Source organism: Notamacropus eugenii, chromosome X (genome assembly GCF_028372415.1).
Source record: "Notamacropus eugenii isolate mMacEug1 chromosome X, mMacEug1.pri_v2, whole genome shotgun sequence".
Taxonomy (NCBI): Eukaryota; Metazoa; Chordata; class Mammalia; order Diprotodontia; family Macropodidae; genus Notamacropus; species Notamacropus eugenii.
Genome location: NC_092879.1, coordinates 51,269,585 through 51,295,654, shown reverse-complemented (window position 1 = coordinate 51,295,654; position 26,070 = coordinate 51,269,585). Strand labels below are relative to the sequence as shown.

General features: G+C 43.3%; 2 protein-coding genes and 2 long non-coding RNA genes across 7 annotated transcripts in view; 1 reads left to right on the top strand and 3 right to left on the bottom strand.

Moving 5' to 3' along the window:
• Positions 1–3,322, bottom strand: part of OCRL (OCRL inositol polyphosphate-5-phosphatase) — a 56,636-nt gene extending 53,314 nt beyond the window's left edge. For all 3 annotated transcript variants that reach the window (XM_072626546.1, XM_072626548.1, XM_072626547.1), the window contains exons 1-2: positions 3,099–3,322; positions 2,781–2,860 (exon numbers count right to left, since the gene is read on the bottom strand). In XM_072626546.1, coding sequence (XP_072482647.1) covers positions 2,781–2,860; positions 3,099–3,134 — 116 coding nt within the window. In that variant the 5' untranslated portion in view covers positions 3,135–3,322. The remainder of the gene's footprint in view (positions 1–2,780; positions 2,861–3,098) is intronic.
• Positions 3,323–8,041: 4,719 nt separating this feature from the next.
• On the bottom strand, positions 8,042–9,215 carry LOC140516202 (uncharacterized). Its single transcript, XR_011971314.1, has 2 exons — positions 9,167–9,215; positions 8,042–8,848 (listed from the first exon to the last, which is right to left on the bottom strand). It is a non-coding gene; the product is annotated as an uncharacterized lncRNA (long non-coding RNA).
• Positions 9,216–11,903: 2,688 nt separating this feature from the next.
• On the bottom strand, positions 11,904–13,732 carry LOC140515662 (uncharacterized). The gene is made up of 2 exons (XR_011971124.1): positions 13,517–13,732; positions 11,904–12,215 (listed from the first exon to the last, which is right to left on the bottom strand). It is a non-coding gene; the product is annotated as an uncharacterized lncRNA (long non-coding RNA).
• Positions 12,669–26,070, top strand: part of SMARCA1 (SNF2 related chromatin remodeling ATPase 1) — a 111,223-nt gene continuing 97,821 nt past the window's right edge. For both annotated transcript variants that reach the window (XM_072626491.1, XM_072626490.1), the window contains exons 1-5: positions 12,669–12,971; positions 19,830–19,916; positions 22,764–22,930; positions 23,206–23,306; positions 23,425–23,525. In XM_072626491.1, coding sequence (XP_072482592.1) covers positions 12,858–12,971; positions 19,830–19,916; positions 22,764–22,930; positions 23,206–23,306; positions 23,425–23,525 — 570 coding nt within the window. In that variant the 5' untranslated portion in view covers positions 12,669–12,857. The remainder of the gene's footprint in view (positions 12,972–19,829; positions 19,917–22,763; positions 22,931–23,205; positions 23,307–23,424; positions 23,526–26,070) is intronic.

Below are 26,070 nucleotides of genomic sequence, written 5' to 3'. Positions count from 1 at the left end.
AGGCACAAGTGCCTATCGGAGTCACAGCTCGATAGGTCAGTCCATGCCAGGCTAGAGGATCAGTTACAGTCCAGAATGAGGTCACCTGGATGACCTGGCAAGGTGAGAAATGGGAGACATCTGATGCACACCTAAAGGAGTGTCTGCTCTCAGAGGACCGAACAGTCTTGATTAGAAAATAACCAGAGAGTAGAGGAGTAAGCAGAGACAATATGAGCTGAACCTGGCTGCCAAAGAGTCAGCCAGCTCAGAGTGAACGTGATGTTTAATGAACGCCATGAAGACCTCAGAAGGTTCTGACTAGGGGAACAGTTAGAGCCCTTGGCACAGGTAATGCTGATGACTGTGGTCACTACGAGAGCTATTTTGAGTACGGATAAGGTGGCAATGGTATGAAAGCTGGCAGCCACATGGTCAGCTCACTAGAGTGTTCTTTTGATCAGTCATTGATAATTTATCAAACTCCCACTTCATGCTGTTCGAAGCTACTAAGAGTATTTGTCCCCAAGTCACTCAGAGGGAGAGTTATTTATTAGTCCTAGCTTAGTAGGAGGGGGAAGCACCAGGAGACCTGGGCTTGAGTCCCAAGCTCTGATACTTACACTGGCCATGTGACCCCTAGGTCAAATTATTAAAGTGGTAATGTCTAAAGCCACTATTCTGGCATCAAAAGCCTCCATTTAAAGGAGTTCCTAATTTTCTCATCAACGGTTGCAAGTGGGGATTAAGTTGTACAGAATTAAAGAAGGCAAAGCCTAGTCTGTTAAAAGTAACAAAACAGCATTTTCTAAGGTACTTTTATTTAATCCTTTCCTAAACATTTTCCCATCTATTATCTCATTTTATCCACCATACACTGAAAAGACCAAGCAAGGTGGAGAGCTGCTATTATTCTCACTACCACGACATGGGAAACAAGAGCTTAAAGAGATGGAGATGATATAGTGGAAAAAATATTAAATCTGCATGAGGAGACTGGGGGTTGAATTTTGGCCCTGCCTCTTACTCTGTGACCTTGGGAAAGTCACTTTCCAGTTCTAATCCTCAGTTTCTTCCCCTGAAAAATGGGAATGATGATACTTGCACCATTTATCTTGTAGGGCTGTTGCCTTTAAAGGCAACAAAGAAGTCAGATACTACTATTATGATAAAAGTGAGTGAGGTACCCTCTTTTTGAGCCTGTTTCTTTACCTGTAAAATCAATAAAGCTTCAAACGCTACAGGAATATCAGATGTTATCATTATGTGACTTGTCCTCTTCCTAAGCCTCAGTTTCCTCACTTGTAAAATGGGGATATTTGTATTACCCACCTCACAAGAGCATGAGGGAAGCACTAAATCATAAGGCGATATAAAAAGGCCCAAGTCTTTGGAGCTGGCCCAGAGATGAGTCAGAAAGACCTGGGTTCAAAGTCCCTTCTATAACATAGAAGTTTCATCACCCTGAGCAAGTCACTCAAGATGATCAACTTTCTCAGGATTTAGGATTCAGAGCTGGACTGATTTCTCATGGTAGAGGGAGTTACCTTGTGCAGAGTTCTTTATGAAATCACAAGACCATACAAAAGAGAAAAGGAAGCGGGGGAGATAGAGAAAAGTAATTTGTTCTTATTATTACTAGGATGAAGTGACAAGGCCAAATAGGTCAGTGGCAGAGCAGGGCATTCTTTACTTCTGGCCTTAGTTTTCTGCTCTGTAACATTAAAGAATTGGATTCTTTCTAGAGTTCTTTATCTCCAACTCTGCTACTTTTGAGACCTTTGGTATGGTAGCTCCTCTCTCTCCCGCCATCACTCAGTTTCCTCCTCTGGAAAATAAAGGGGACCTGGACTGTCTCTATAGGGGCCCATTGGAGCTCCCTTCTGGTTCTAAATCTAGGCAGCTAGATATAACCACAGCACCATGCTAGGAGGTGGGGAAAACCCAGGGAATACCCTGGTTTTAATCCTGCCTAAGACACTTTCTAGCCACATGTGACCTTGAGCAAATAATCAATGTTTGCCTCAGTTTCCGTATTTGTAAAATGGGGATAATAACAGCACTTTCCACCCAGGGCTGTTATGAAGATCAAATGAGATAATATTATTGTAATTATTGCAACTATTATCATTACATCTATGATCCTTTCCCTGAGCCCCCCTTATCTCTCAGTAGAATGAGGTTGGCAGTAAGATTTGTAACATGGACAAAGCTCTGGACTTAGAGTCAGGAAAACTTGGATTCCAATCTTGTCTCAGACACTTTAGTGACTCCCTGAGCAAGTCATTTAATGTCTCTAGGCCTCAGTTTCCTCGTGTAAAATGATTGGGTTGGGATCAAAGACCTTTGAGGTTGCCTCTACTCTAAAAAGACGATTTTAGGAATAGAGCCCCTCCCAGATCCTTAATTCTACGGGGGGCGGGGGGGGGGGGCGCGTCCTTATACTGGGGCACAACCCTAGGGGCTCTTAAAAGGGCCTTCCACAGGTTCCCCTCCTGCTCCTCCCCATCCTCCTTCGTCCCCCACCATCCTCCTCCCCTCAATATTCCTCCCATTCTCCTCTCCCCCCCCCACCCAGGGTCCCCCCTCCCCAATTCTCCTACCCCTCCCTCAACCCTTCTCCCATCTCCCGGCCCCGCCCAGCCCTCGGAAGGCACTGCTCTTCACCCTGGGCCCGGGCGCCGCGCCCGGTGGTGGCCGAGGCTGACCGCCTGGCACTGGCGGAATAGTCCCTGCCTGCCGGGGGTACCCAGGGCCCAGAGGATTTCCCTCCTCCCTAGCCCGATCCCGAGGCTACTTACTCAGACTGTGCGCCCCTTCGAGCCAGGATCAAGCGGCAGGCCTCTCGTTCGGGGCCCTTCAACTCCCAGCCCTCGATTGTATGAAGGGGGGACAGTCAAGGAATCCAAGCTCAAAGCCAAGGCAGGGGTGCCTCGGGAGGGGGGCGCGCTCCCGCCCCAGCCCCGCCCGACCCCCGTTTCGGTCACGGCCGCCGCCCCGCCTGCGTGCGATAGCGAGGGCGACAACGACCGACCCCCCTTCTTTCCCGGGCTCCCCCTCCCTCCTCCGCCTCCCCCTTGACTTGGCCCTCGCCCCTCGCCCTTCCCAGAGGTGGATACTGTGAGGAACTGCACTCTGGTCGTGGGCCGATCCATCCGGGCGGGCGAGCGGACCGGCGCCGGGGGTTGTGAACACCGATCGCACGGTGTGAACCCGACCACCCAATCGGCAGCCCTCCTCCGCTTGCCTGACGGCCCGCCAGCCGGGCGGCCCCGCTTCGCCTGGTCTGCCGGAAGAAATTAACAGCTGCCCAGAGAGCTCCCGCGCTCCTACTGCGAGAGAGCGCCCCGAGCGGACAGCAGAGAGAACGAGAGCCAGTGAGCGTGAGAGGGAGCGAGCGCCTCCCTGCGCGCAGGGCTCCGCCCTCCGCCAACGGCGCCCCCGCGTGCTCTAGTGCCGCCACTGCAGAGCCGGAGTCTCGAGCCTCGGCCGCGGCTCCCCGCTGGGAAGCCAGCCAGCCAGCCATCTGCTGAGATCGCAGGCTTTCAATGAAACGACAATGGACGCCCTAGATCATCCTCTCCAACCTGGGGCCCTTCCAGTTATCCGTGCACAGACGAGTAAAAAGAGCTTGGAAAGCCTAACTTTCCTGTTCTAACTCAGCTACTGTATAGCTGGCTGGGTGACCCTGGGTGATATTTCGCCACTCATCCATTGGACCGCCCTAGGCACCTCGAAATCAGGCTGTTTCAAAAGGGCCCATGTGCTTTGGTAGATGAGGTTCCTTCACCAGAGATACACAGATGAAATTATTCATTGGTAGGTTCTCCCCTCCCCCCATCCGCCACATCCCCACCTCCCCAAAAAGTGCCAGGATGGTACTGTGCTAATTAAATTAACCAAAGAGACTTGGAGGAAAATGACCCCGTGGAACCTAGAGGCAAGAATGTTAGCTCTGCAAGACCCTCTGATGTTTACTGTACAGCCTTGTATGATTATGGGGCTTGGGTTAGACAAGGTCTGAGGTCCCTTCCATTTCTAGGATCCAGGATCCCTAAATCTGATCATTTCCATTTTGACAGTCTGTTCTGTGATTCGAATGTGTTTAATGATGCCCTGAGGGCCTTTGAAAAGGCGCGCGCGCGCGCGCACAAGCAGGCGCTCGCCCACCTTTCTCCTCTCCTGCTGCTCAAGTGCCCTCTGCCTGGTTCTTTCCCGCTGTTGTCCAGGGCAGCCCAGTAAACCGGCAATCCTGAGCATTTCCCAAGGCAAGCCGACTTCCCAGCCCTCTGAGCAATGGTGGAGAGAACCCCCACCCTGTAGGAGAGTGTAAACACTTCAGACCCCCCACCTGGGCCCATCGCCCGCCGACTTGAGGGTGGGGAGAGGAAGAACCAGTTCCTTGCTCTGCTCGGTTCCTAGTTTAATTTATTCTGGCTAACGAATTTCTACGGTACTAGAGTGACAACGTTCTGCCAGCAGGTAAAAATGTTCTAGCTTATTTTCTAAAACCATCATCCCTTTCTGTCTAGCACCTCCACCCCCACCCCCAGCTCAAACCACACTTGGGGTACCTCACACCGCTGCATTTATCATCATCTCTTAAATAGCATAGTTATCTGTGTGTGTACTAACCCCCCCCCCCCATTTGAGTTTACATAAATGTCTTTATCCCCTCCTTCCTGCCCCACCCCCCAAACTCTGGTCATATTTATCCCCGCCTTTTCTAATCACTAAGGTCTTGGTGATCCCATCTGGAAAATCCTGTGGAGTCTCCCTCCCCTTTCTTACTGCGCCCCAACACCCACCCATCCACATCCCACATCCTCCCATTACTCAAATTCCCTCCTACCCTGGTCTCTCTCTCTTCTCCTTGCCCCCAGCAACCAGATAATCTTCCCTAAAAACAGGGGGAAAAAGAAAAAGAAACAAAACTGGGCTGTTTTGATGTGGAGGGAGGAGGAAGCCCAGTCTGGAGAAACAGAAATGTCAATGAGTTAAAATCTGACTTGCCTGTTATATGCATAGTAGTGAGCTGGGATTGATACAAAAGAAAGTAATTTAAAAAAAAAAACAAAACAAAAAACCCCAGCAACCTTTGCCTTCCAGGGGCTTTACTGGAGTGGAAAAATAGACACTCAGATCAAGTGTCACAGTTTTCCACATGGGAATCCCTACTCTATAATAATATCACAGGCCTGGCATCCCTTCCCCTCCTCCCCCTTCCCCTTTTATTTATTCAATATTATACCAGTTACAGGAAACTACACCAGTGCAAAAACAATGTGGCACTAAAAAGTTGGGGCACTAAAAAATTTGTCCTATTTGTGTCACACTCAGGGTCATAGGAGCAACATAGCCAGTATGTCTATATGAGGGGTGGTACAAATGGCCTCAGATCCTTTCTTGACTCCAGAACTGACTCTCTATCCATATGCTATGCTTTCCGTAAAAATACATATATAGAACTATTATGGGGATTAAACTCCCTGAATTCAACAGGATTTGTGTTAAAGTCTCAGTTATGTTCAAAGCAGAGTCTGATAAAGTCTTGTCTAGATGGATCATTTATTTTCTCGGAAGGCAGGAAGCAGTGAGGAGACCTGCTTACCACTGGGACTTGAATAAAATGGGAAGTTCTTAACTTTGAAAGGATAAAAAAAAATAACTGCCATTTCTTGACATGAGAATAAACATGGCCTGGATGTCTGTGTGGGAAAAAAGAAGGGAAAAAAGATGGGCATTTTGCCTGAGTTCATTATGAATTTTAACCATGAGATAGACATCTGCGAGAAAGAAAAAAAAAACTGATATATCATCTTGGACTGCAGTGACTTAAAGTGGGGGAGGGGAGCATCCAGAAAAAGGGAGGGAGAAGAATGTCCTAAACTTGTCCTCTACGTTGGTCTCACCACACCTGGAGTATTGTATTTAGTTCATTTTATGGGGAATTTAGGGTTTGACAAATGTCCAGAGACAGCAGAGGGACGTGAGCAGCATCACAGCAGGATTATTGCTTAAGGAGAAGTGAATAGAAGAGATGGGAAAGTTCCAGGAATAGAATTGGACCTCAATATTGTAATCTCTCTGAAGGCAGGGCTTCAACTTGTGTAGATGCCCCTCAATTGAATACAGAAAATTTTCAAATGTTTAAATGCATAGTTATTTAATAACTCAATCAACTGAGTCATAATTGTAACATCAAATGACCCATTAGACTAAGCTGTCCAAAAATGGAAATTTCCCTGTTCCTGGAAATAATCAAAGCAGAGTCTGGGTTGCCCCTTGGTTCATAGATGGTCAAAAAAAAAGTTTTTTGGGTATCTCCAGGGTTGAACTAGTAGATAAAAGTCAGTCCTTTAAAGAATTACAATTCTTGGGGGTAGGGAGTGAAAGCAAGGATACAGGGGAAAATCTAAGTGATATGCAAACCAAAGATATCAACTAAAATTTTTTTAAGAGGTTACATCTATTGGGAAAGATAAGAGGGGCCTAGGTGGCAAAATGGATAGAGTGCCCAGCCTGAAGTCAGGCAGACTTCTTCTGCCTCAGACATTTATTAGCTATGTGACCCTAGGCCTGTTTTGCCTCAGTTTCTTCATCTGTCAAATGAGCTGGAGTCCTTAAAAAATGGCAAACCCTCCGGTTATCTTAGTTGAAAAAAACCCCAAAAACCCAGACACAACTGAACAACAAGACCACAAGGCACAAAATTGTTTAATATAATTAAAATATAGTTAAATATAACTATAATTAAAATATGATTGCAATTACTTAAGATAAGCATTCTTTTTTTTGACACTACCACCCCTATTCACCCCCCCTCCCTCTCTTCCTCCTTCCTTCCCTACACTGTTCCATTCCCACCAACTTCCTTTTCTACACTGGCCTAAAAAGAGCAAATGTAATATTTCTTTAATGGCACTTTAGGAGGCCTCACTCATGAGCTCAATATTTTGCAAAGATGAAGAAAGGACCAAGGATGAAACACAGTGACAGTGTTCCAAGTAGGCCCACCCTCTGCCGTGAGTTGAAGCTGATGGGACACACACAATAGCATTTTAAAGCTATCATCAAGATTGAGGAAAGGATATTTAACATTTTCCCTGCTGCAGCTGCTATGTTAGATTCCTGACAGTTAGATAACTGTCAGATATCAAACTAAGAAGGAAAACCTTAACCGGATCATAGATGTGGAAAGCTAGGGAATAGAGGGGGCAGATCACTTTCGTCAAGACTGCAATACGAATTGGTCTAGGCTATCTTAAGCCTGCATACCATATGGCCCATGGGCCACTTGTGGCTTGCCAAAGGGTTTTGGGTGGTCTATGAAGGATATAAAAGAATCCACCCTTCCACTAGTCATTATTATTTGTGCCTGTCATGTAACTTTTGCCACTGTTCACTCTCTCCTGTTTGTCACATGACCTGTGGCAATCAGTCTGTCTCTAGTCTGAGAGGAGTGATTTCATGATAAAGGAAAACTTTGAAGTTTAAGGTTTAAAATTAATTGAAATTTCCTTTTTAAAAAATGTTTTATTTGCAAAATAGGTTAATCATTAATTTATACTTTCACTTGGAAAGTTATGGCCCAAAGAAGTTTAGCCTATTTTAATTTTGGCCCCTACCTGTCAAGTTGTGCAGGTCTGTATTAAGCCTTAAGAGTTCTGCCTCCTCTGAAGGACTCTTGACAGAGAGAGCCTAACTCAGATCCTCAGCTTTAGCGGTGAGAAATAGTGTGAGAAATAAAAATTCATTAAAAACTGGACTGTTTTCACTTGGTCCCAGAAGTCTAAGTCCTATGTAGAAACTGATTAGATGACACATGTAAAAGTCATGGCTGGACCAAGATTGGGCTCTACAGTTCCTTCCCCAGCTCCTGAGTTAGAATAGAGGTAGACATGACATGAGTTGGACTAAGTTGGTGGCTCCTACCCAGTCACCCTTATCCCCCCCCCACCCCCCCTCCGCCACCCACTGTTGTCCCTACCCCCAGCTCTGAGCTTGAAGAGATATGGTTGCGGATCTCATACACTCTTTAAAAATAACAGACTCAAAGATCTTTTTTGTTTTTTAAAGGAGACAGTGATTTATTATCAAAATTTCTGTGCTGTGCTAAGCAACTAGGAAAATGACATTTGTTGCTGCTGTTAAAGATCTAAATCCCATTAACTTATTTGGTGAACTTGATTTTGGTCTGTACAAGTGCTCTTCCTTAAATTAAAGATGGCATTGTTGGAATCTGCTGACAAAGATGAAAATTGTTCTGCCAGACGTAAGAAATAACTTAGGTTTTGGCTTAAGTGAGGAGAGATGTTAACAGGTTTTTTTTTTGCTTTTGGTTTGTGCACGTGATCTTCCTTAAATTAAAGATAGCATTTATTGGAATCCGCTGGCAAAGACTAAAATTGTTCTGTCAGATGTAAGAAATAACTTAGGGTCCTGGATTAGTCGAGGAGAAATGTTAACAGGTTTTGTTTTGTTTTGTTTTTTTTTTTGATTTTGGTATTGCGTGAATGATTGTCCTTAAATTAAAGATGGCATTTGTTGGAATCTGCTGGCAAAGATGAACATTGTTGTCAGTGCGAAGAAATAAATACCTTAGGTCTTGGATAAAATAAGAGGAGAGGAGATGATGTTTAAAAGTTTTATGCCGTGGCTTTTGAGGATGTTGCAACTAGGTTAAGGCAGGGTGGGCATTCTGCCTGGCTGTTGATGTTTACTTACAACATTGTCTTATTTTTCTCCTCTTATTTGCTTTTTTCTCCATTTTGCTCTCATGGGGAGCTGGAGAAGCTCTATCCCCCCAGAGATTGGAGTCTTTGGTTTGAGATCAGCCTTGACATGCTGCAGGGTTTTTGACCCTGTCCTGAGAAAGGCAGAATGACAAGTACTTAGGATAAAGAACTAAGGATCAGGGAGATCAGCTTAGTGGCAAGCTAAGCTAAGATGACACTTTATGATGGATCAAAAGGGGGAAAATCTAGGGAGATGAATGTAGATTAACATTAGAAAGGTTATCAAATGCTATTAAAGGTCAAAGAGAACTCCTAAATAAACATATTTGTGTGCATGTATGTGTGGCTATATCCATACATATGTATATATGCATATATAGATATAAATAGATAATAGATAAATATATATATCTATCTTTATATATGCATAAAGAGAGAAGTGAGCTTACTGTATTATACACCATCTTTACAAGGCTGTTTTTAAAGCACAGCAGTGCCAGTCCCAGCCCGGGCACCCCCTTATATACTGTCTGGGGTACTGACCTCACAAGAGCCTGATGAGGTAAGCAGGCCTTTATGATGTGAATTTTCCAAATTAGGTAATTGGGCCTCACCAAGATAAGTGATTTGAGGGACTGACAGTTGTAATTCAGCAGAGTTGGGAACTGGAAACTTCTGATTCCAAATCTAAACCTTCTTTTCCATCACCACAATGGCTCCCAACCTCAATGGGTCTGTGGGACACAAGAAATCCTGATTCAAAGCAATCTGCATTGTTATTTTTTTTAATAGCAACTTTATTGAGGCCTTTTATCTTCATAACACAATCTTTCTTTCTCCATTCTTGGATGCCTTGTTTTGGTTTTGCTTCCCCCCCCCCCCCTTAGGGTTCAATTTCTTTTTTTTAGCGATCTTTTCATTTCCATCAGCATAGAAATTGTGCTCCTACATTCCCTCTTTCCCACTAGGGAGCCCCTCCAACTTCTAGTGGTCCCAACTCCTCTGTGAAGATTTTACTTTTTTTCTGTAATCTAATTATGTGTGTATATTGTCTTGCCTAATAGAATATAAATTCCTTGAGTTCAGGGGTGATTTTCTTGCTTTGTAATTATATCCCCAGGACCTCCTGGTGCCTATCAATAGATCTTGTCTATTCTCTGAATTTCTCCTATTTGTCATTTCTCCCTGCATGCAATATCCCATCCCATTCATCTGGCACTATTTGTTCAACCACTTCTAAACTGCATTAACTTTTCCTCATTATATACAAAGTTCTGGGGCAATTCCTCAGGATTTTGAGGAAGCTCCTTGTAGTAATCTCTCTTCAGAAGACAAACTTTCTTTTGATTAAGATTTAGAGCCAGAGTCCTTTGGGCCTAACTATGGAACTCTGTCAGTGGAATCACAGTGTGGTTTGGTGTATCTGTCAAGATGCCAGATCTGAGAAAAACATCGGGACAATATTGAAACTGTTATACCCGTGGTGATCCCTGTCTTAGGAGAGTATTAGACAGTAGCAGTAACTCTTTAAAGATCTTTTGTCAGCTTGTAAACAAGATTGGATACCCTGAAATAAGTCAGAGAATCCTGGAATGTCAGAACTGGAAGAGACATCACCTATTTAATTCAACACTCAGACCTGACTAAGAATTCCCCTCTATGGTATCCCTGGTAAGTAATCTTCCTATCCACTTTGCCAGCTAGCTGCCCCAAGAAGTTATGTCTTGTCTATACAGTCAGTATATGTTACAGATGGGACTTGAATCCAGATCTTCTTGACTCCAAGGCCAGGCCTCTACCTAATATGCTGTGATGTCTGGTCCAAAGGGAAGTATGACCAAGTGGGTGTTCAGGTCCTACTTCTGATACTACCTGTGTGATCTTGTCATTTATTCTCCCCAAGCCTTAGTTTCCTCATCTGTAAAATAAAGGGATCAAACTAGGTCTCTGACTTTATGATAATATACATATATAGGAAGTTTTCAGAATATACACTTTTAAACAGTGTGGTTTTAAAATCAAATTGTTTATTTTCCTGGGAAAATGTAATCCTGTTTCCAAGGGCTCAAAAGTAGGCAATTGATCAATGAAGGCCTCCTTTAGTGGGCACCTTTCTCCTGCCTTTGTAAGGAAATGAATTGCAGAGAAAAGAAAAAGGAGTGTATTTGTGTGATCAAAGAACTGAGAGCTGGAAGGGGCTCTTCATTTTCCAGATGAGGAACTGAGGCCCCAAGAAGGGGGGGAAGGAACTTGCCCTAAGGTCATACAGTGAATGCAGAGCCTGGAGCGAAACTCTTGTCTTCTGATTTTCCAGCCAAAGCCCTCGATTCTCAGCACTCTGCAAAGTCGGAGTTGTTCCCACTTGAGGGACTGACAATCTGGTGAGTTTCCAAAGTGAGCAGGAAGAATTTTGGAGAGAGAATTAAGGATATGAAAGAATTGAAGCTGGTATCTCTGAGAGTCTCCCCTTTCTGTGCGCATTATTGGTGGATATCTCTCCTAGCCACCCAGATCTTTCAAGCCCCCTTTCCCACAATCAAAACTTGCCCAAGGAAATGGGAATCTTTCTCATAAATTGCAATAATTAAAAACTTCTCTCTTCCTTGGCTAGTTATGTTTTCTGATGTGCTTTATATAATCTTTAGTGAAAGCAATGAAGCTCTCTCTGATCTTGTAATTTTAGACATTTGCTAGGTTGTGGAGGTATTTTTGTAGGGAAAGGAGGGAGAAAGGTGTTTTTCTCCTCTCCCTGCCTCCATCCCAAAGTGCCTGACACATAGAATCATAGCTGTGGAGCTGGAAGGGATCTCAGAAGCTCCCTGGTCCAGCCCTGTTATTGGACAGAGGAGGAAACTGAGGCCAGAGAGGTGAAGGGACTTGCTCGAAATTACAGGTGTAGACATTTCAATCCAAATTCTCTTATTCATTCCAGAGCTAGGTTTTGGTCCACAGTGACAGGTTACCTTCTCCACATTAGGGATTTAAAGAAATGGTTGATAGACTGGATTAGAAAGCAGACTGGCAAGGTCCCCAGGGTGGAACTAATTAATTCTCAATTTTTCAATCTGTAGCTTTTTGGAGGGGGGGGGGGGTACACTGCTTTCTTTTAAACCTTTTTTAATGACGGATAATTTAAACTCTGCAGGTTGGAAAGAAAATAGAGGGAAAAAAACACAGGAGTTCAAGTCAAATCAAGAAGCCTTTATTAAGCACCTACTATGTGCCAGGTACTATGTGAAACTTTGGGTTAGCATTGACAAGTGAAGGCCTTTGGGAGGACTGCTCATCCCACTGTGTCAGTCTCAGTGGGGGGCCTGGAGAATGCAAATTGCCCAGCTTCCCGTTTGGGACTGTAGACATAAATTGTTTTTAGATGCACCCAATATCTGAGTGCCCAGTCTGCTCCAGGAGCCGAATGCCGGCTGTTAAGTCAGAAAACCGCTTGCTGTGTGACTATGGATGCCTCTTCCTTTGCTTCTGCGTGCTGGGTTTTCCCACCTGTAAATGGAGGAGATGGGACTAGAAGGTGGTAATCCCGCAGCCCCTTCCAACAAAGGAAGGGCCAGCGAGTTTCTGGGTTTTGGGGGTGGCCAGAGAGTCCATCACTGGTCTGGGCCTAAAGGCCTGGGTGGAGCTTTGCTCAGGGAATTTTATAAGCAGGGAACCAAGAGCCCTTGGAGGTTACAAAACAACCAAAAAAAAAAAAAAGAAGCTGGACCTCAGTTTGGTTCCCCCTCCCCCTTCCCTCTCTCCTCTCCTTTTTCCCCCTCCCTTTTCTCCCCATCTACGGGTGGTCTATTGGGTGCGCTAGGGGTCGAGGTCGGGGGGGGTGTCGGGGAGAGCGCGTTTGAACGAACGCTCCGGCGCGGGTTGGGAGGGGGGAGTCTCGCGATTGTTGTGGGGGGCGCCGGGAGGGGGGCCACGGGGGGCGGGGAGGGGAGGGGGGAGGCCGTGACGTAGGAGGGCTGAGAAGGAGAAGGGGGCGGCGGCTCTGTGCTCTTGGCTCCCTTCTCCCCTGCTCAGCCGAGGGGGCTCGCAGCTGGCCGCTTCTCCTGCCCAGCTTCCCGAGATCGGCCTGAACCCCGAGTCCCGAGCTCCGAACTCCGAGCCCGCGGCCTCCCCGCCGCAGCCGCCGAGCTCATGGAGCTGCAGCAGTCTGGCCCTGGGGCCAGAGCGGAGGAGGAGCCGGGACCGTCCACAGTTCGGGAGGCGGGAGCGGCCCCCGGGGACCGGGGGGAAGAGGAGGAAGAGGAGGTAGGCTAAGCCTGCCGTGGGGCGGGGGGTGGGGTGGGTGGGGGGCGGCGGGGAGCCTCGCGCTGCCTCACTTCTCCAGCCTCGGCGCCCTTGCCTGCAGGGGTGACCCCCTCCGCGCCCACCGTCGGAGCCGGCGGCATGGGCCTGAGGGAGGAGGCGGGGAGGGGGGGAGGAGCAAGGAGAGGTAGAGAAAAGGGGGGCCGATTGGGCTGGGGCGCGGGGGCCGAGCCCTTGAGGGGCCCTACACTTCCCGAGGGGCTGGGAAAAGAAGCTAATTTGGATCTCTCTTGCTGGGATGGGGAAAGCTCGAGCGAGTCGTTTTCATTGGCTAGCCGGGCCTCGGGGATTGGGGGGTGGAAAAGAAATCGTCTCTGGCCCTGGCAATCCCCACCCCCATCGTCCTAGCCAGGCCACCCTGGACAGCAGCCCCTGAATTTTCCCTTCCCCCTCGCTTGTAGTCCCTCCCAGGAGCAGGGCCTTCTCTGCTGCTGTCTGTCTCCTGTTTCCCGTTCTTTCCTTCAGCCTCAGCCGGTCCCCCGACATACACGCAGTTGAATTTTTTCTTTAAACCGGCATCTTTGGGGATGAGCCACCCTCCGCTTCCCGGATGGGCTTGGGTCTGCTCTGATGGTTGCCCTATAGAATTGATGCTTTGCTGCTCCCCATCTTCGGGCACAGAACCGCGGAGGCATGATGAAGAACCAGAGCTCGAAGTTTTCCCCATTAGAGATAGTATAGGGACAGCTGGGCTGTTGTTGTTCAAAATTGCTTTTGTGATAGCATCTCCATATATTGAGATTTTACCTTTTAAGGCGTGCCAGGCTTGCATTTTTACTATGTAAGGTAATTAACGTGATGCTGCCCGGCCGTCAAGTGACCTGGCTTGGATTATGACGTGATGGTGATGTCAGAGGACCAAATGTCAACCTTTCCAGGGCAATTAATAACTTCTCTCTTGCCTTACCACGTCACAAAATCACTTACTACTCATCCTTATGAGTGATTTAAAAGTCAGCAGATTTTTTTCCTCCCAAAGAACCTGTGGCAGATTTTACTGTTAGAAGCTGGAAGAGGAACACAGCCTAAAAGGAGCCTGTTTAGTGAAATTCTGAGTTCCTTTGCCACTTGACCCTTGAAAATGTTCAAACCTCCCTCTAATAAATTCAACCAGACTTTGCCACAAACAACAGTAGGGAGCAAATCTTAACCAGTTTTTAAATAAAGACTCGAAAGAGCATGTATGTCTTATTCCCTGAGAATGACACTGTACTTTCAAGTGTCCAATAACACTTTAAATCTCCCAAACTGTGAAATAGGATGGTACTTCATCATTAAGGCCAGTGCTGTGCCCTGGCATTTACTTTCCTCTTTATAAAAAGCACAATAGAATTTGTGAACACTGAATGCCTTAACCCTCCCATTCCTGTTAGGCAGGGTGTCCCAAAAGTCTTAGTGCACTTTTCAACCATTACAAACAAACTTTAAACTGCGATTAGACTTTGGGGACACACTGTATATATTGTATGTAGTCACAGAAAATTGTATACTGGGTGTAAGTAGGTTGCAGCATATTAATAATGATGACTTATGAGCAAGAAAAGTAAAAGATACTGAAGACATAGATGAATGATGGGAAAAGGAGGTGGGACATTTTAGCTTCCCTCATGGCCGCCCAGCTGAAGACTCATAAGAGGGCCTCCAGTGGAGGATTTATGGAGGACAAGGACAAGGACGCTGGAAAAACAGTTGTACATCCTGGGCTGGGCCTTCCCAAGCTTTGAGTCAGAGCCTGTATATCAGTTGTGCGTCTGTTGTCTAAGGAACAGAATAGCTGTCAAGAAAGGATCAATGAATGAACAAGGTTGACCTCAGGGTGGGGAATTTTTGAGGTGCAATAATTTCTGAAGACTTGTCTTTACTAAGTTATGTATGGGTTGTGACTTGCATTGGTAGAGGGACTAGCCACACTAATGAAATAACAGAAAATAAAATTTAAAAAATAGGTAGTGTTTTTACATAGCGCTTTAAAGTTTGCAAAGCACTTTACAATCTATTAACTCGTTTGATCTGCACAACTACCCTGCGAGGTAGGTGCTATTATAACACCCATTTTACAGATGAAGAAACTAAGGCATTGAGCTTAAGAGATTGCCCAGGGGCTGAGACAGGATTCAGACTCGGGTCTTGCTCATTCTAACCAGTTGTAGCTCCCTGAATAAAAAGAAAAGAAAAGAATAATCTTTATTATTATTGATAATGATGATAGTATTTATGTGGGGTGTTCCAAATGACTTAGTTCTCGGTTTAAATGACTTAAAACTTCACTAAGACTTTTGGAACCTCCCCCCCACCCCTGCCCCGCCCTCTCCCTCCATAACTTTCTCTAAGGTTGGCCAATGACTTTCCCCTTATATCGCCTCACTTGATCCTCACTTTTCAACCTAGTAAAAGAGATGATATTATTAGCCTCATTCTACTGAAGGAGAAAATTTAATGACCCATTTACCCTCTGCCCTTGGGGACTTTCTTTGTAGATCTATTTGAATAACAATAATAATACCTAGCTAGCATTTAAATAACACTTTAAGGTTTTCAACTCACTTTTCTATCTCATTTGATCTTCACCACTGTTGGGAGAGGTAAGTGCTTTTATTATCCTCATTTTATAAGCAAACTGAGGCTGAGTAAGGTTAGGTTAATATGTTATATTTTAAGTGATTACAAGCTGTTGTGCTTTTTGTTTTTCTCTGTCCACTTTTTCTGGTTCTCTTGTTTTCTCTCTTCCCCCCTCTTATTTGTTACTTCTAACCTGTTGTGTACTAGTAAACCTGATAACCAAAATTGTTAGAATTATGTGAAAAGTAAGAGTTAATAGGCTGGATTTGAGTATTTAGGGTTAGAGTCAATGAGGAACGAGTCAATGGGTAAGCGAGATGAGCTTTGGAGGCTTCTGAATTCTCTTTTGACTGATCGCAGGTTTTTGGAGAACTCTTCTTGATTCTAGGATGTGTTTTCTTGGTAGCTGAGGTTGTTCTATCAGAGAAGGCATTTTCAGGAACAAAAATGTCTCGAAAAAACAATAATGCCTATATCTGTAGGATTTTAAGGTTTACAAAGCACCTCCTTAGAACAGCCCGGTGAAGTTGGCAGTGCATATATTCTTATTCCCATTTCACAGATGGAGAAACTGAGACTTAGAAGCATAAATTGAACTGGCCAGAAAAGAAAAAGAGGAAAGGAACAAAAGACTCATGATTTAAAAAATTATGGTCACCCTGCCTTATATTCTCTTGCCATTAAATTAAATTAAATTGCCTTGAAATTTAAAAGATTACTCTACCATGTTAGGGTGGGTTTTTTTTCCTCTTTAGAAAAGGAAAAAAAAAGCTTTATTGAGCTTTTATATATAAATATATATATTTACCTTTTATATATAAATACCTCTTATATATAAATATATATGTATATGTATGTATGTGTCTATGTATGTATCAGTTCTTTCCAGTTTTCCATCCCTCCCTATCTCCCCCCAGCAACTAAGATAAACAGTTAAGTGAAAACATCCCGGGACTTGGGGGCCACATTCTTCTCCAAGAGTTCATTTCCTCTCCAGTCAGAAGATGTTGCATCATCTCTTCTCTGGGCCATGCTGGTCTTTGAACTGTGGGTGTACTCGCCACTTTCCTAGAATTGCCATTCCTATTGTAGTCGTTGTGTCTTGTCTCCTGGTTCTTCGTTCTTGACTTCTTTGGGTTCTTACCATCCTTCCTCCTTTTCCTTTTCTCTATCTGAATTCCTCCTGTGGGTGCGATCCATTTGAATGCCTTCCCCCAAATTTGAAAACAACATACATACTTTCAGCAACAAAGTTTATCTGGCAGGTTTAAAAAAATAGTTTGGGAAGGGAATGCAAGTTAATTAAAGGAAACTTGGTCCCTCTTGCTCCCAGATCAAGAATTTTAATTAGCGTATAAATTAAATCAACAGGGGGTTTGCAGATTCTTCTGAAAAGTTAGCAAAAGCTTATGGAGTCAAAATGCTTTGTCGGATTAAGGGTTTTTTTTTTCCTTTTCATAAAAGTTCCTGTGTATGTTTATATTCTTGCCTGAAGAATGAGGCAATTTTTAACATTATGAAATTGGAAAACAGAATTTTACCTCCTCACCAATAGCTTCTAAGGAATTGGAACCTGAGGGGCTTGGTTTCCCCTTTGTTCTCCAATTTAGAAATAGGATTAGAACCCAGGATTCCTGATTGATTCTCTGTCTGGTGTTCTTTCTTCCACACTGAGAAGTTTCAGAAATTACTAGCTCAGATGAACTGTATCATTTCATAACACAAATCTTTCTGTGGAAAGCTTCCCACCCTTCCCCAATGACCAGGTTGCTTAGGGGTTCTCCCTTTTAGGAAATTCCTTGTCCCAGTGCTGGTCTGCAACTGTTCTTCAGAGCTGCATGTAGTCTTATGGGGTTGTCCAGGGTGTTGTGAAGGTGACCTCCCCAGGGTCACACCGCTAAGGATATATCTGAGGCGGGATTTGAGGGTCTTCTTCCCTCTCTGGATAGCCCATTATCCATTACTTCCATAATGTCTCTTGGAGTTACTTTTCCAATTTGTTGAAAATAAAGATACACCAGACATTATTTTCAGTGTGTACAATTAGATCATGTCAACCCCAAAGTTTTTCACAAGAACCAAATTTCATTTTTATTTCTGTCTTTTGATATTATTTTCATTTCCTCGTAGCTTCTTCCTCACCTGCTTTACCCAACAAGTCCTCTTTTCTAACAAATATCAGTAAAGAGGGAGAACCAAGAAGTTCAGCAAAACCAACCTACTCTATTCTACTCCCATAGTGCCTCTGTTCAGCAATGTGCCTTTCCTCTGTCCTTCTATGAGGCCAAGCTTGGTTGTTATAATCACACAGTATTCAATTGCTTCTTATTGGGCTTTTGATTTACATTATTGTCATTGTTCATCTTTTACTGGAAACCTTTCTCAACCCTCTTAATTCTAGTGCCTTCCCTCCATTATTGATTTCCTATTTATTCAGTATCAAGCTTGCATTATTTATATTTATTTGCAAGTTGTCTCTTCCATTAGATTGTAAGAGCCTCGAAGGCAGGGGCTGTCTTTTGCCTCTTTTTGTAACTCCAGCTCTTAGCACAGTGCCAATAAATATTTGTCAGTTGTCTATATTGTTCTCCTGTCTTCAGTAAGTCTTTTCTTACTTCTCTTCATTCTTCATATTCCTTGTTTTTTATAGAATTCTTCTACATTCAAGTCACACAATTTATTTGTTATTGTTTAGTTGTTTTCATTTGTATCTTACTCTTTGGGATGCCATTTGGGGCATTCTTGGTAAAGATACTGGATATAGTGGTTTGCCATTTCCTTCTCCAGCTCAGTTTACAGATGGGGAAACTAAGGCAAGGACTGAACAACTGCAAGTTATGGGGCATCAACATAGCTTCTAGCTCTCTTCTAACAGGAGAAATGCTGCCACATGTAAATTCTGTGAGATTAGAGTCTATCGTTATGCTATTTTCTGTATGACCTGTGCTTAATTGTTTATTGCCCAACTGCCTGGTGTCTTTGGGATATTTCTTTCCTTTCTTTGACTTCCCTGGAGCATCTGCCCAGCAATGATGGCAGTAAGGTCCTTTCCAGCTCTTCAAGGCTGCGCTTCCAGGCACTGAACTAGGTACTGAGGGCGATGCCTATGATAGGAAAAGGCACTGTACCAGATGGTAGAGATGAAGGGATTCATAAAAAGGAAGCTACCTCTGGCCTCAGCCCCTCTGGCCTGCTTTTACTTTCTTCATGCTACATCAGTGCTAACATTTTAAAAACTGCTAATCAAAACATAAATTTATAAAAAACGCTAACTCTGGTTTTCTAAGAACCTATCTTATTTCCGTGAATGGAAATCAGGATTTCTGCATTTTAATCATGTTCTTTAACTTGGGAATATTAGCAAAAAATACAGTATATTCTAGGTTGTCAGAATATACTGAACATTATTCATTTTAAATTAATTAAAATTATTATATTCTGTGATCTAAGTTTTTGGACTCACCCGGTGAAAGAATGACAAAAAATAATGAACAAGGACGAGTGGGAATGCAAAGATAGTCCTTGCCCTCAAGGAGTTTACATTTCTGTGAGGAAGACTATGCCCCAAAGGTCAATGCCTTTAGGCAGCCTGGGCGGCAACTCTGGTCCTGAAGGTTGTTTCCTTGTTCATTTGTTTTGTGACCTGGGGCAGCTAGGTGGTGCAGTAGATAGAGCATCAGTGCAGGAGTTAGGAGGACCTGAGTTCAAATGTCACCTCAGACACTTGACACTCACTAGCTGTATGACCTTGGGCAAGTCACTTAACCCCAATTGCCTCATCATGGGTCATCTCCAGTCATCCTGGTGAATATCTGGTGACTGGATTCAGATGGCTCTGGAGGAGAAGTGAGGCTGGTGACCTGCCCAGCCCTCCCTCACTCAAAACAAAGTGCAATGCAAGTCATGTCATCATTTCTCTGATGGCATGGTCTTCTTCGGCAACGAAGGACGAACACATACCTGTTTTGTGACCCCATTTTATGTTCTCTTGGATTTTAGCTGGAACTTGAAGACAGTCAGTGGTTTGCCATTTCCTTCTCCACCTCGTTTAACAGATGGGAAACTAAGGCAAATAGGGTGAAGTGACTTGTCTAGGATCATACAACTAAGTGATTTTAACTTTCTGTCTGTCGAAATCAATTTTACTCTTCTTTTTCATGAGTTGACTGAGAACATTTCGGTTGTTATTGTTTTAAGCATATAGCTTGTCATCTACTGACTGATTTTTCTTGAAAATTTCAGAAAAATGACCCTCCTTTTCAACTGAAACCTCCCCCTAAAGCTTGTAGACCTGAAAAGGAAATCGATTCCGAATACGAAGAGAAGATGGTATGTGCATTTGCTTGAGTCAGTCTCTGATTGGGGTGGTTAATTTTTGTTGTAGTGGGACGTAGCACAATAAAAGTGTGAGATACAGGAGAACCAAAGAATTTTCCAGAAGTCTTATGGTCCCTTGTCGCTCCAGACTTATTTGGTTCTAGATTCTAGGTTAATGCTGCTCCATCCCCCCAAACGCTCCCCAGTTTTATAGCTGAAGAAGGTAAAACTCAGAGAAGTTATGACTTGCTTCCTGGGCCTCTTTTCTACCCTCCCACCTTCATTGGACCTCCTGTAACATCATTAACTAGTAAGTCAGCGTTTTCACATAGTTTAAATAATACTAGCTTGAATTTGCATAGCAGTTTATTTGGGTGATCGCTTTTGAGCCCTGGGGCCATCCTGCAAGGTAGGTGCTATTATAAGCCCTATTTTAAAGCTGGGGAAACTGAGGCATTCCCAGGTCACTTCATAAACCTGTGTATCTTTTGTGAGTGAATTGTAGTAAATTGGAAAAAATGTGATCAGAGTAGATTAGTTATGTTACTCAGGGAAGATAGTCTATCTATGTTCACATTTCTCAGATTATGCTTTAGTTTTCAGGTATTAAAATCCATTTGGGGAGTTTTAATTTTGACTAGCATCCTGTTCCAATCTCCCAGCCCCGCCTCGCGCCCCGCCCCCCCCAGGGTTGTTGTAAGGATCAGATAAAATAATAAGTGTACCAAGCTTAGCACAGTGCTCAGTACATTGGAAGTGCTACATAAATCTTAGCTATTATTATGTTATCGTCATCATCCTTGGGGTCATTGAATTTCATGTTTGGGGGGAGGTAAGCTGTTAAATGAAATAGTGTTTTGGGAAAGATGGAAGAGTGTGTGTGTGTGTGTGTGTGTGTGTGTGTGTGTGTGTGTGTGTGTGTGTATGTGTATGTGTACGTAAGTGCTTGCATGCTCACATGTGTTTTAGATCGCTACTTAAAGATGATGGCATTAGCTTCTTGACGCTTTATTTTCCTGAATTTCTGTTGTCTTAGATTGAAGCTGTTGTGTTACTTACTGGTCATAAGAATGATCATCCTCAGGGGACAGAATGAAATGGAAACTTTTTTAGGTTTCTTCCAGCTGCTGTTTGGAATGTATTTAACATAAATTTGAGAGTCAGACAAAGAGCTTTTCCAGGTTCTCTTATATCTGTGCCCTTCCTAAGTACTCAGAGTCCCTTTTAGTCCAGGAAAGAGATGGAGTAAGCCACCGTAGGCATCTGTATTTCTGTTCCTTATCTAGGGAACTTAATTCTTTGATTTGCTTAAAGAGATACTCTGATCTGCTGTAGGGCAGTGCTTTTCTAGCAAAGGCAAATGCCATGTTGCCCTCCTGTGACATGAAGCAATATTATACTTTGAGAATTAATCTCAGATACTGTGATGTCTCAAGCTTTAATACAGCGAATGATCTAATCAGTTAATCTTTCTGGAAGCCTATTAGGTGCCAGGCACTGTGCTGGGGATCCAAAGAAAGCCAAAAGACAGTCCCTGCCTTGAACAGCTCTCAGGAGTCTGATGGGGGAAAAAAGGCAAAAAAACTAGGTACAAATAAGCCATGTAGAAGAGAAATAGAAAATACCGAAAAGAGGGAAGCATTAAGAGGGGTTGGGAAAGGCTTCCAGCAGAAGGTAGGATTTTAGCTGGGGTTTGAAAGCAGCCAGGAAGCCAGGAAGGGGAGAGAGTGATTCAGGCATGGGGGACAGCCAGTGAAAATGCCTATATGTTGATGTAATACAAGCTTCCCCTTTACTGTATCTGAATGGAGAAATATTTGTCAGACTTATAAAATGATAATTGAAGCACTTTGGAAAGGAAATAAGCAAGTATTGATTTTTAGCTATAGTTTGAATATTCCTAAAAGTTTAGCATATGGCGCCACATTATTCATCAGTAATAATGGCTTACGTTCTTCATTTCATAGCAGATTTTATATTATGAGGCTTTCAGAGAATTTGGTATATATGGACCATTTCAAGGAACTTCTTAGCTCTATCCCAATCACCAAACCTCTGCCTGGGCCTCAGTTTCCTCACTTGTAAAATGATGTTTATGGTAGCACCTTCCCAACAGGATTGTTGAGAAGATCAAATTTGGTAATGTTTGTTAGGCCCTTTAAAGGATTTTTACACATGTACACTTTACACATTACATATGGTGCTGTGTACATGAGAACTGCATTCAAGTTCCATTAGTTTGGAACATCATTTTTCAGAACAATGAATTTTTTTTGGTCTTAATTGTTAAAGAAGGTCATGGTGCTTATTTTCAGGGGCTTACTAAGTCATTCAAGTGACTGGGTTTTTAACTTAATTTACTGAAAAGATCATAGAATCATAGATTGAGAGCTGAAAGGGACCTCAGAGGTGATCCAGTAGGACACTCTCATTTTTCAGATAAGGAAACTGAGACCCAGGGAGGGGAAGTGACTTGCCAAGGTCACATATTCAGTAAATATCAGCGGTGGGATAATATACTAAATATATATACTAATAATATATAATATTATGTGCTATATATATATACTAATATACTGAACATTTGCCCTGACAAAATGAAATACTTTACAGTTGAAAGGATCCCTGAATGTCATCTAATCTAATCTCTTCACATCTTCTTGTTGGTGAAATCAGCCTACCCCAATTTTTTAAAGAAGTACCACCGATAAGTTTTCTTGACTATTGTCTTACAAGGATTTTTAAGAAGGAGAAGGAGAAAATGAATTATATTGTCAGACTTGAGGGCCTTTAAAGCAGAATTTCCTTCCTTCTAATAACAATTAACAAATGTTATAAATGTGTTATTTTTCTTTTTAGAAAACAGACCGAGCAAAAAGATTTGAATTTCTACTAAAGCAGACCGAGCTTTTCGCTCATTTCATTCAGCCTGCGGCACAGAAATCGCCAACATCGCCACTGAAGGTGAAAGTGGGCCGTCCCCGTGTGAAGCGTGATGAAAAGCAATGCCTCCTTTCAGCTGGGGAGTACGTTTGCATCTTTCTTTTGTTATATGTTTGAATCTCAGTCACATATGAGTAGATTGTGGTAAGTTTAGCTATGATGCTATGGAGCTGGCAAGAATTCTTTCCACCAGAAGTTCCCAAGTCAGGCTTAATGATGATTTATTCCCTGATTAGCCAGAATGCAAATGTGCCCTGTTGAATTACAGAGGAGATGAGGAAACCATCGTTCATTTCTTCCTAAAGCCCAAGTTCAGATTGAACACAAAGATAGGTACTTCTTTCATTATCCCTTTCAGCTATCGCCACAGACGGACGGAGCAAGAAGAAGATGAGGAACTGTTGTCTGAGAGCCGAAAAACATCGAATGTTTGTGTCCGATTCGAAGTGTCTCCTTCATGTGAGTACTACGCCATCTGGATGACTTTTCCCAGGCTGGCTTAAGGAGGACGTTGCTTGGTGCCTTTAAGAAAAAGATACTTTATGGTAAGATGGTTGATCTAATTTTAATTTTGCAGATGTGAAAGGAGGAACGCTGCGAGATTATCAGGTTAGGGGCCTGAACTGGATGATCTCCCTTTATGAAAATGGAGTTAATGGCATTCTGGCAGATGAAATGGTAAGGAACCGCTGGCAAAGGAGTGTACCCTGGATTCCCTCTCTTTTCTTTGCAAAGCCATTTTTATTGTTATTGTTTTCATAGTGCCTACATTTCCCCCTGCATACCTCTCTCCCCTGCCCTTATAAAAAGGAATTTTTTAAGAAGAGGAATAAGAAAAACAATTCAGCAAAACCAATGAACACATTAAAAAATCTGACCCTAAGTCCAATATTCTCTATCTGTTGAGCCCTACCTTTGCTCAAGGAGTGGGGGGGGGGGGGGGGGGGAGGGGGGGCGCCATCTTCTTCTTTCTCTTTTCCGGGACCAAACTTGTTCTTTATAATGTAGTGACATGCAGTTTCATTTATTTTGGGTTGGTTGTTCTCTTCATTTGTAATGTTGTCATTGTGCATTTCTTTTTCCTGGTTCTACTTCATTTTATATTGGTTCAGGTAAGTCTTCCCATGCATGATGTATTCATTGTGTTGGTTGGTCTTTACTGCACTATAATTCTTCATTACATTCATGGACCACAATTTGTTTAGCCATTCTCCAGTCAGTGGGCATCTACTTTGACTCCAATTTTGTGCTACTATGAAAAGTGATGCTATGAATATTTTGGTATAGACAGTGTCTTCCCTTTGTCATTGACCTCCTTGGGATATATGCCTAGCCATGGAATCCCAGGGACCATTGTAGTGACTCCCTGTCCTTTCAAAGGCTTTAGATAAATCAGAATTATCTCTACCTCAGTGTGGGGAAAGAAAATAGTTCCTAATTATAGAGAAAGCTATCTATTGCCTTGAGGATGCTGTGCTACCTACGTGGAATGCCTAGTAAAGTTTATAAAAATAGTTTCCTTACCAGTTTCCCAAATTCTTGCTGAGAATTCTTGCTGGAACAAGATCTTTTGTTCTCTATGTAATTTGAACAACTAACATTTCTGTAGTGCTTCAAGGTTGGCAGAGTGCTTGACAAATATGATCTCATGTGATCCTCAAAACAACCAAGTATGTTATTATTATCCCCATTTTACTGGTGAGGGAACTGAGGCTCAGAGAGCCAAAGTGACTTGCCCAGGGTCACATAGCTATTAAGTGAACAAAGCAGGATTTAGAGTCAGATCGTCCTGATGTGAGTCTTGTGTTCTATCTGCTAGAGGCAGTGTTTTTTATCCTGTACTACTGGGTTCCCTTCCCTGCCTTGGTTCTATTTTAGAGCTTCAGGATTGACCCAGAATTCCTTGCACTAAGATGAATCTGTAAATAGCCAACAGATTTTGAGGTAGCAACACCTGAAGGCTGTGTACTAGACAAAAGTAATGGCAGTTGATAAAAATGAATGATACTGTTTAATCTGATTAACTTAGTGGAGCTCTGATATACTGTGGTGGCTGCCATCTTACTGATTTCTGAGGGAAGAGACTTTTTAATTTTCTTTATTTCTCCAGTACCTTGTACACAGTAGGTACTTAATAAATGTTTGTTGACCTGAACTGAATTTACATGGCCATTCTCTGCAGCAGTGGAGATTGATATCCCTTCATGGCAAAGAAATTGATTACTTAGTGGCCAACTGTCTGGTAATAAGCTATGTGAAAGAGGCCAGTCCCTTGGGTGACAGTCTATCTGTCTCTGGTACTGTATTGGAAGACTTTGTGGCATAATTAACTCTTCCAGAGCCTTCAAGACTCCAGGGTCACCTCTGGTATGATGTGGTAGGACTTTAGAGGGCACACTCCCAGTTAGTGAATTCTGGAGCCACACGGGAATCTCCATTAACCAAAGAAGCCCCTCAGTGCCCCGGAAATAGTTCCAATATAATGTAATAGCCTATTAATGGCATTAAACATCTGAAAGAGCTATAGGATGATCAGAGAATGCCACAGGCACCTCAGCATGGCCTGAGTATCATGGGGCAACCCTTTGAGGACACAGACAGCTCATTAAAGGAAAGCCTTCCTTGAGGAATAAGCACAAAGTGTGTAATTTGACTAAGAGTTCATCCAGAAGCACATAACCGATTGTCAGCTCCCTCAGGGTCCTACTCAGTTACAATCAAATTGACTCCAGACCAAATTGATCCCCAGAACCTGGCCTTCCATCTCCCATTTTCTTGCCTTTATACAGAGTAAAATTTCATGCCAGGAATGTATTCTTCTGTTTCTCACTTAGCTTCCTTCAAGACTTAGATTGGGTACACTTCCTATGATCTAATCCTTTTCCTGCCTACCTACTGAGTAATACTCTCTTCCTTCTTAAATAATTCTGTGTATACGTGGGTCTGTTTACATTCTTTATAGTAAACCCCATTCCACCCCCACCCCCCCAACACAAGCTCTCTGAAGGCAGGGTTGGTTTTTTACTTTGTATTTCTTCTCTCTCCTCCCTTCCCCTCCAAGCATATGTATAATTGATGCTTGTTGAATTGGATTGAATGTGTTTAGAATTCCTCCATTCCAGTGGCTCCTGGCGTGTTTCATTTCTCTTTTGTTGACTCCGTAAATACTAAGAATCAAAGTTGTTTTTCCCCGCCCTTGTATTTTGAATCGTTCTTTCTTAGA